Source organism: Pezoporus occidentalis, unplaced genomic scaffold (assembly GCF_034315485.1).
Source record: "Pezoporus occidentalis ecotype Australia unplaced genomic scaffold, CSIRO_AGI_Poc_V1 ctg71, whole genome shotgun sequence".
In the NCBI taxonomy this organism is placed as follows: domain Eukaryota; kingdom Metazoa; phylum Chordata; class Aves; order Psittaciformes; family Psittacidae; genus Pezoporus; species Pezoporus occidentalis.
In genome coordinates, this window is record NW_026916062.1 from 1,888,874 (window position 1) to 1,899,813 (window position 10,940).

At 38.1% G+C, this 10,940-nt stretch overlaps 1 protein-coding gene across 1 annotated transcript in view; it reads left to right on the top strand.

The window, feature by feature from the left end:
• The window catches only part of GRXCR1 (glutaredoxin and cysteine rich domain containing 1), a 42,721-nt gene extending 31,983 nt beyond the window's left edge, over positions 1 to 10,738 (top strand). Inside the window, exons 4-5 of the mRNA XM_062642428.1 lie at positions 7,178 to 7,243; positions 10,443 to 10,738. Of these exons, the coding sequence (XP_062498412.1) occupies positions 7,178 to 7,243; positions 10,443 to 10,622 (246 nt within the window). The 3' untranslated portion in view covers positions 10,623 to 10,738. The remainder of the gene's footprint in view (positions 1 to 7,177; positions 7,244 to 10,442) is intronic.
• The last annotated feature ends 202 nt before the right edge of the window (positions 10,739 to 10,940 follow it).

Here is a 10,940-nt window from a genome sequence, read left to right on the forward strand (position 1 = left end):
GTGGGGTTATTGTGTTTGTATCGCTTAGCACTTTCATTTTCACAAAAGAGTTAAGTAACGAAATGAAATGTAATCAACGATCAGCCCTAATTGATATTGGGCCTGTATAAACACTTGAATACCCTTTCTCCTCTTCCTCCTCATCTCCTTCTTAGCTCTCTATGTGCTTTGCATGAAGCAGGCTTTCTGAGCACCATAACAAATGCATTTGCTGCGACAGGGCTCACCAGACTGCTACAGCAACTGCAAAATCACCTATGTGCAGAATAATAGCAGACAGTAAATTTTACTTCATAATAGAAGATGCTTTTATCAAACCCCTGAATTGGAGAGTTCCCCAGGAGGGGCAGAAGTGCTTTATTCAAAAGCAGCTTAAAATTCAGCAGGATTCAGACTAAGATTCACACACCTAATTATAATGTTAAAAATAAAAGTAATGAATTATGATGGACTAAGAAAATCTCCGTGAGTGATCAATTTGTCAAAAGAATTTAGTTAAAATACTGAAATGGATTGAATAAATTATTTGCTCAGCTGTAGGGGAAACCTGATTACAGTCATTTTGATATGATGGATAGCTCATTAATTCACTGCTTCTCCTTTTTTTTTTTTTTTTCCTAAAGATGATAGAATCGTCATAGAATCATAGAGTAGAATCATGGTATAGCTAGGGTTGGAAAGACCTTACGATCACCTAGTTCCAGACCCTCTGCCATGGGCAGGGACACCTCACACTAAACCATGTCACCCAAGGCTCTGTCCACCCTGGCCTTGAACACTGCCAGGGATGGAGCATTCACAACTTCCTTGGGCAACCCATTCCAGTGCCTCACCACCCTAACAGGAAAGAATTTCTTCCTTATATCCAATCTAAACTTCCCCTGTTTAAGTTTTAACCCATTACCCCTTGTCCTATCACTACAGTCTCTAATGAAGAGTCCCTCCCCAGCATCCCTATAGCCCCCCTTCAAATACCGGAAGGCTGCTATGAGCTCAAAGCATAAGATCATGGGAAACTTGTCTTTTAACAGAGGAACAACAGTGTAACAAGCAACACAATCTCGTTAGAACTCTTAGCATTGTATTAGATTCTTTGGAGAGGTATAGGAATAGAAAGCAAGTGAGTTAGGAAGGTAGCTGTCTGTGGGAGAGACAAATCTAGCTGGCCAACTACCTGCTTCCAGGTAGTCAAGAGGTTTTATCTCCTGTAGGTTAAAAAAAAGAAAAAAGAATTTTGTGTTCTGGTCTACAGACATGACAGCTGTATTCACACTGTATAACACAAGAAAACAAAAGGGGTTGATCTTCTAAAAATAACGGAAGAAAATCAGGCATGGGCAGTGTTTTTTTTCTTCTCCCCGCCCTTTTTCTTTTTTTCATTAAATCCATGAGGAACACTGTAATTAAATGGAACAGATGTTAGGTTGAGGAGAGGATTAAAGTTACTCCATGTAAAAGTGCTATTTTTGTGGAGAATCTGCTTTGTGGGCAGGGAGAAGTCCAGGAGATGCCAGCCAGGATAGCAGCAGCCCTTAACTTTGCCAGTGTGGGAGCCCCCAACCTCTGCTTGCAGACAAGGTATCTGTCCTCGAATGCTCTCCACTAACTGCCATCATGCTGGGGGAGCACTGCTGCTTGCTACAGCACCACTTTCTATTGTGTTTTAGTTAAGATGAACCAGGATGGGAAAACCAAGTTTATTGTGCCGCCAATGGAGCACAGTCAGGGTGATGGGAAAGGAGACCCCCAGAGTGAATCTGTCATAGAATCAAAGGATCAACTAGGTTGGAAAAGACCTCATCAAGTCCAACCGTTACTTTAGGACTGCCAAGACCACCACTAAATCATGTCGCTAAGGGACTCATCTGAAGTTTTTTTTGAACAGTTCCTGTTTTGAACACTTGCATGGGCAAGGGACCTGTGCTCACACACTCTGGTAAATGTGGCAAACCCCATTATTTTATGGCAGAGTTTTTCCTTCATAAGAGAGGCTGGCATTCATCCATTTAGGAAAAGAAATAAGAATGGGGGAACTCTGCTTATTGGCAAGGTCTGGAAATGAACTATTCATCTCCCAGATATGTCAATGCCTGGTGGATTTGGCACCTTAAGAAGACAATGCATCAGTGACTCCAAAGACAGCAAGTTGGTTGGAACCTGTGCTGAGGTTCCATTTTTATGTTTTTCATTTTTATGTTTCATTAAAATGAAATTGAGAACTATTTACAGAATTTGGTCTCATTGGTAACAGTGGACATTTCTATAATGTTTTTTATGATAATTATATTCTGACATACAAAAGCAACACAAGTTCAGAAGCCTGGTGTGTCGGTGAATTAATAATGCAATATTTTTTTCCCTCTTCTCTTTTAATTTTGAATATTTTTTTTTCTGGCAAATCCCTTCCTGATGGAGTATGCCTGTAGCAATACAAAAGGGAATCTATATTAAGCCATCCATGCAACTTTTGGTGAGTCATAAGGAGCAAAAAACCCACAAAACCACATACAACCCCTAATTAAAATAGGTACAGTTTTGAAAGGGAACAAGATTATTTTTAATGAGATAAATGTAACAAAAGCACCATAACACAGCATATGTGCATCTAACAGAGTGTACAGTATCCAAGCCATTAGAAGCATGGACAAGGTTGCTACAGCACTGCAGGCTGTGAGGGGAAATCTTCACAGTGCTGTGGAATTTACCGTTATCTGCACAGGAGGAATGAAGCAAACCTATGACTTGGGCAGAAGCAATAGAAAAATCATATTTAGCTTCTGTCAAGCAAAGCATGACAGAGGCTAAATATGAAGTACAGCAGGTATTTTAATCTTCTCATATTTTTACGATTGATTTATGGTATTTCCTGACACACACTGTCTAAATATCAGTCTGTCAGGAAATTGCAGGTTTTTTCTGCAGCATGCTCTTTACCAGCTGATCTAATCCCTCCTTTTCACCTGAGGCTGTTTCCATTTGAAATAGAATTATGCCATCTGCTGGGACACCAAAGAAGAATAAAAAGTGACTTCCAAAAAATAGCTACACAGAAAAAAAAAAAAAAACCAACCAAACATTTATTTATGCTTTTACAAAGGCACTTGGACTGTTAGATGCTCATGTTGTGCAAAGACCATTCTGCTGGAAAAGGGATGCACATAAAAAAGGCCAAATAGAGTAATCCTTATTAAACATGTTACCTCACTGTATAATGGATTTAAAATACATTTATTTTTCACTTTGAATACATGATTGAACTCTGGTGTTCACTTGCTATGCAAACCTACTTGAATCTTTTTTGTATATGTGAATTCAACATTTTTTTCCTGACGAAACTTTCCTATTTATTTTTCCCAGATGTAACGAATTCACAACAGCATGAGATTTACAGTAAAATTATTTTAACTCATTGCTTATTATTATTTCCCAAGAACGATGAAGCTATTTTTGTAACTGACTTTTAGAAAATATCTGTGTAACATATTTTTAGTTGTGCAAGAATTATTATATATATTATTTATAAGCTTATTTTTGCTGCTCACCAGTGCCCATATATAATTAGTAGCTCTCAGTTGCCTCCAGGTTTTGTCAGAGTAAACACATTCTCCTGGTGTTCACTTGGTGGGGTGGATATGAATGGCTTTGTGTCAGTAGAACCATGATATAATTATTGCAACGTGTCACCTAGCATGTTCCCATGTATTTCCTCCATTCTGCAATTTAACATTTCAGGAGCAGCAGGGTTCAATTCATTTTATAGCTCTTTATTTAAATCTTTTCCATATCAAATCCAACATTTCTGGTACTGGTACTACACTGCAGTGTCAATTTTCTCAGTTAATGGGCAGATTTCCAGGCATTTAATCATGCCCCATGTGTTTGTGACCAAGGGGCACCTCACTGTAGGAGGTGTAGTGGTGTATGTTGACAAGTGTGTGAGCTCTGAGCAGACAAGGGTGTATATACAGCCTGTCTCCTTGGTAAGCCACAGTGAAAAATCATTGCAGTTCCAGCGTTGGTAAGATGTGTGATTACATTCTGATGCGTTAGCAAGAGGTCTTGCCTGTATACATAGCCAAAGTTCATTTTTAAGAAAATAAGGGACACAGAGTAAGTGTGCGGCACAAAAGAGATGTCCCAGTGACATGCTGATTTTTGCCTGTAGAGAAAAAAAAAGATGTGGAAGAGAGACTGCTTCCCAAAATAAGCATTCTGTATTCTAGTATAGCCAAATGCAGAGCCATATACCTACCTATGTGTATTCCTTGATGAAGAATTACATCATGAAAATTGTAATGTTGCATCCAAGACAGGTGAGCAACAGACAGGTTTAATGACAGGTCAGGACTGGGGCAGTAGGAAATGTAGTGGACTTTGGATTTGTCCTAGTTCGGCAATTAGTGCGATAATACCTGAAATACTATGCTAATTTCTGGATGTTATCAAGAGAAAACTGGGAAAATATTTTGAAGAATGAAAATGATCTAAAAATGTGTTGAGTGATTTGTCATTTCCTTGCAAAAAGAAGGGTGAAGACCTGACCACAGCTCTGAGGCTCCTCCACAAAGATATGGAGCTATTGAAGGGAGTAGGTAAAGATTCACAGGCTGGTAGTTTAAAATGTCACTGGTTAACAAAACTGAAAACTCAGTTCTCCCTGCTGCTTCTCTAACTGTTATGGCCACTGTCCCTCATGCTCCCTATGTGTGTCTTAGGGGGGACAGACTCTTTAATGTTTCACATCCCCTTGTGGGTGAATAGTGACTGAGCACAATGCAGGAATAAAAAGAAAGCATTTTCTGGTTAGAAAACAGCTAATGGGCTTATTTAACAGTTGCTTTAATTATTCTGTTAATTATAGACTCTTGTGTTAAAATTGACAGATCCGAAGGGAAGGTTAACCTCTGCAAAGTATCTTGCAAATTTCACTTGAGGCAGCCATTAATCTGAAAAGATATGCTGAAACACTTAAAAATTTTGATAGCCATTTGGATGTTTGTTTTTTAATTTTAAAATCATAATAACAGGGCTTTCCACTTTGCAAGTAACACAGCTGGCCAAGTGAATGTCATCTGAAATATAAATCTTTTAAAGTATGAATCTATAACGGAAAGCCTGTCAGAGTTGTAATTATACTGCTGTAAAAGCCAGTCAGCATTGTCATACAGCAGCACTGTCACATGGAGCAGGAGTCACAAGAATGTTTTTGCCAACTGCTGCCTTAGAGATCCTTTCCTAAACAGCAGCAAACCAGGGCTTGTCCAGCTTAGGTAATTTGCAGTGCTGCAATTACATCAATAAAGCTGCAAATTCTTAATGCCTCTGCATTAGATGGGCAGTGAAAGCTTTCTCTTAAGATGCTGCAGTGTACTCAGGCCCAGAGCAAACACTTTGCGGGCTGCCTTGGCAAACCCTCACTTTGTAATGCCAATCACTCCTATTGCCTGTTCTGTGTGCAAGAAGAAAAAATTAGACAGCAAGCGCGAAAGGGGCCGATAGACTGCTAATAGCTGCTCTGCTGGGGACACAGGGAGCCATAATGCATATGTCAAAGTTGGTAGACTATGTACCCATGATCTGTAACAGATTTCAATAGAAGAATCAGCACAAGTAGGGTTACGCAATCTGTCTTCTGTCATTTTCTGTGACTAATTAATCACACTAAATACCTTGTAGATAGTTTTTTTTTTTTTTTTTAAATAATGCTTTTTGGCATGCACATCCACTAAAATACTATATTGCTTTCTAACTGAAATGAAAATAATAAAAAAGCTGAGTCAAAAGTGCTTCTTTTTATATGTATATATATTTGTGCAAAGCCAGAATAAAACACTTTCTGTAGGGAAACTAACCTTAGTAGGGTGCCATATAAAATCCTTTGCAATATTTTGCTGGCCTTTAGTTGACTTTTTGCCTGCGCACTTGCAGCCTTTGCAGTCCCCAGCAAGGCACTATGAATGGCTGGACGCTAACAAGTACATTAGTGATCCTAATGTGTTCACTGCGCTCTGCAGCAGCTTTTCCTGTGCCTTCCAGTAACAGGAAGAGCAGTACTGGTGGGGGGCTGGGGCTGAGACCCCCTTTGGCTGACTGTGGGCAGCTCAAAGTAATGGGACATTCCAGCCATGTGTCAGCATCCCACCGCACCTCAGCTGTGTACCACCATCCCACCACACTGCAGATGTGTACCAGCATCTGACCAAACCTTGCAGCTCATGCCAGAAGCAAACTCAATGATAAAATTTAACAGTCTACACCTGCAGGGATCAGCAAACTGGGGCAGAGTGATGGCAAAAATCCACCATGGTTTAGATGTGGCCAGTCACCCTTAGCAGCAGGTACCTCACTTTCAGCCTCAGTTTCCTCAATTTTCATTGATTTCTCTTGATCCACTGATTGAAAGGGCCTATAAGTATTTGGTAATATTTAGTATTCAGTGAATTTGGTTACATAAGTAAAATGTAAACATTCAAATGTGTCCATCCAATTAAAAAAAATAAAAATAAAGTTTTATGTCATCTTTGACACTTTAATTTTGTCTGCAATAATCCCTTAGCATTTACCTTCAGGAGGAAAATAGAAAACCCACTTCAGTACTGCTCAGGTTCAGATCATAGAACCCCTCAGAGGCCCAATGCAGTTGCACTAAATTATTATTATTCATTGCTGTGTCTGACTTTAATGTTTTTGCAGTATTTTCATAACCCTTTCTCTCCTTGTGTTATACATTAGGCATATTATGTCTTAATTCAATGCTCAACTGCCAGAATAGTTGAAATACAATTTCCTCCTTTAATTTTGCTACACTCTCTGATGTGTTGTATATTTCTGTAATTGTAATTTTTGACAAGGTAACTAGACATATTTTTTTATTCTGTCAGGACAGAGAATGTTTGTAAAATAAAGAGAACCATATCAGAATTCCAAAGCTGTGTCAACTTTTCCCAAAAGGCAACGTGATATACCACCTGGTAACAAACTTCAGGCACTACTGTCAGAACTGCAATTCTGTTCTCCTTCTAGCTTTCCTAAGTTTGACCTAAGGACAAAATACTTTATTTTGAGTCAAATTTGTCCTCAGCCTGATAAAATTTTCAAACCCAAATCTTCTAATTATCTGTGGTTTTTTTTTTTCATGCTAAAATAGCTGACCTTTTCCTTTTTCTTCTTCAAATAGGGTGCTGAGAAAATTCTACTAATGAATGAATCTGGGGAACTGCAGGATCTCTTAACCAAAATTGAGGTAATTGTATTTCTGCAAATAAATGTAAGACATTGCATTGGATATTTTCAATTGAATAAATTTCCTGTTTTAACAGTTACTTGTCTTCTGTTAGGAACTTATGATCCCAAATGTTTGTTTTTTTCTCTTTGAATGAACGATATGAGAGTGTCACAACCCAATTAGTTTGAGAAATGTGTATGACAAGAACTTCAAACCAAAATGTCCACCCTTATTTTCTCTTGATTTTGTCACAGCAGGAAAGGCAGGTAATTTTTACTTTCCCATAACTTTTGACACCGTTTTTAATATTTAACCTTCACCATGCCCTGGGGGATGCAAGCCTCTTGTGTGGATGCTGAACCCCTTCCCTGTGTACTGCCATGAATAGGCTGGGTACCTGCACATCTGCATTCTGACCAGAACTGAAGCTGCGCATCTACAAAATCTGGACAAATGCTGGAAGTTTCTGAATCCACCAATTTGCACAGATTTCAAATTACAAGTTATCACGCTTTTTTTCCAGCTCCTAGCTTGCCATGTACATTGAAGTTCTCTGGGTTAAGTTTGCCTCTTATCGTGGTCAGCTGATGCATGCTCCCTGAAGACTCTTGAAGTGTGAGTTTGCTCCCACAGCTTTGCTGTAAACTAGGAGCTCTACTGGTCACCAGTTTTCTGCTGGTCTTGTGCTCTTGGCCGCTCAAGGCATTTTCTGTTTTCCTTTGGATAGTCTGCAGCAAAGTACATTTTGGGGAGACCTGCGTCATAATGTCTGGGTTATATGGATAGCTGTGTCCTTAGAAAAGGAATGTATTGCTTTTAATTATCTTGTTATTTTGAAAACACCCCTAATCAAATTAAGATAACACGAAGTATGTAGTATCAACATTAAAAATAGATAATGAGGATATGATATTTGTAAAACACACCGATGAAAAAGCAAAGATACATCTAGTTAATTTAACCCCAAAGTTTTTCTTGCCCTGCATTTAGCCAAACTACAGCATATGCTTTCCTAACATGCTCTCAGTAACTCTTTGTATACCATACACCTTTGAGTTTACCACTTTGTGAGGCATGTTGGTTTCTCATAGCCAATCTCCTTCTTGATCTCCACCAGAAGTTCCAGTCAGGCTGAGCCCAAGGGTTGTTCACCCCTGTCTTATTCAGGAGATAGATTTAATACTGTCCAGCAAATCATGAACTGCCTCATCCCCTAAAAATACAGGTGGTACCTTCTGCATTTGTGTGGCCTGTTCCTTAACTCAGCAAAACTTTCCTTGCCTCATGATGTTTTATGTGTTTCTGTATAAAATGCAGAAGAACCTGTTGATATTGAACCACATTGGATAACTAACCAGAAACTATTAAACAAAACTACAGATATGATTAAAACATGCATCATTCTTATGGATGAATACGAAGGTTAGCTAATACACCTCCTTAATATGTTTCATTATTTCGGAATTAAAGATCCTCAGATCCTACTTTGGGGGGGTTGCATAACATTATTACCTAGAGCAATGTGTGTCCTAAACTTGGGAAAGAAATTACATCTCTAAACCAAACAATGCCAGACTATAGCAGACTGATAACTGCTTATTGAATACAATCACTGCTTCACTGGCTTTTGTTTGTTTGTTTTTTGCTGTTGTTTTTTTTTTTTTTTTAATGGGTTTGCTACAATTGTAAGGGTCAGTCAGGTTTTTCCATTACTGAAGATGCAGAAGGTGATGACGGAAGCTGTCATCAGGTCAAGAAAGGAATGGCCATTTTTCAAGGAACTGAGCTAAAGCAATTTTTCATTTGTATTTTTTTTTTTGTAAGTTCTCTTAACTACATGGAAGGGTAGTTACTTACAAACCTAACAAACAATAATGAATGTAGAGATTAAAATATTATTCTCTTAAGATTTTAAGATTATTTACAGTAATGTCCAATGAAATAAAATGCCATCATAAATTATAAAAGACGTGAGTACTTCTGAGATAATAGGAATGTTAATTTTACATTAAATATTTATCAAAAAGTTAATAGTAACTTTTAAATTAACATGTAGCTAATCAAGTAGCTTGCACGATGAAGAACAGCAAGTTTATGAGCTACTGAGCAAAAAGCACCTTTTTTTTGTGTGTTCATCTGAGTTGTCTATAAGTGACTGCTATTATTAATGGTTTTGCAGAAAACTCTAGTTTTCTCTATGAAGCTACTAGAAAGACTATCTTATCTGTATATATTTTAGTATACGCTGGTAACAATTTGTGACTGATTTTTTAGTGGTGCATAATTCCTCAGACTATGGAATTGTCTGGATTTTTCTTCCTTTGTCAATAAATCTGTAAAGTCTTTACTCAACAGTGTAATGTTAAAACCACTTATCTGTACTGTGGGAAGTCCCCAGCTTGGTGTACCTTTTATTTCTCTGATAGAGAACTTTAAGGCTATCGTTAAACAAACCAGCCACATTTTCAGCAAGTTAAAATTAAAAATGTCTTTGAATTCTCTTATTGTGTTCCCCAATGCCTTTAATCCAATACAAAATACAGTAAAATTATTGTTTTACTCAGGAATTAGGACAATTGAGGGAGCCCAAGCCTTGCTTGCAACAATTTTCTCTAGGTCTAACTGTTGAACACAGATAATTCTTCTTTACACTTAAAGCTTCAGCATTTTACACCCATAAATTTGAATATACCACTTATTTCCTCAAGCAGTACTTGTCAGAAGCTATGAATTGCTTTCTGATATGACCAACTCTAACTGTAATGGGAACAATATGTTCAACACAAGCATGCAAATGCTAGAAATCATAATATCTTAATGTACAGCATAGGAAATATCAACATAAACTGCCTAGAGTTTAGATTCAATCAATTGCAATACTTCTTAAAATTGATCTAGACCTAAACTATATCAGCGTAATGTACGAAAGCTATCCTTTAGCTAACTATTTTGGCAAGTATAGACACAGGCTACTAAGGTATAATGTGACTGATGATCCTGCAGTGAGCCTCTCTGACCATTGCATATAGATCTGACCAAAGGAAAAGGCAGACATAATGGCCTTCCATGGTGGTATACTGTGAGATAGGGCAGTGGGTGTTGCTCAAGATGGGAACCAGAATGTGTGCTCTCATCTGTCCTGAAGCCCTCATTTTCTAGAGCTTATGGTAGTTGATAAGGTAACATTTTTGTCTTTCTCACACTCTTCTTTAAGCAGAGAGTCCAGCATCCTCACGAGTGCACCTCTTGTGGTGGCTTTGGTTTCCTGCCGTGCTCAGCGTGCCATGGGAGCAAGATGTCTGTGTTTCGGAACTGCTTTACAGACTCATTCAAAGCCCTCAAGTGTACTGCTTGTAATGAAAATGGGCTACAGCGCTGCAGGAGCTGTGCAGGCTAAGAATGGCATCTCCACATGTACAAACTGATTTTATGGCACTGCACCAGTTTGTAATATGATTTTTTAAAATTAATCTGTTTATCCAGTTCAGTCAATAAAACTCCATTTGTAGTATACTTCTGCTTGCTTGGTCATTTCTCCTGTTTTAAATTTAGGTCTCTGACCATAAATATATATTTTCTCTCTAACCATAAATATATTTTTCTACTTCCTTTATAAAGACATTTGTAGTCTTTAAAAGTTATTGTATAATCAGCCCTTTGGATGTGGCGTCTTTCCTTTTTCTATAGGGTATCATGAGCGAGAGTATGTGTTTCT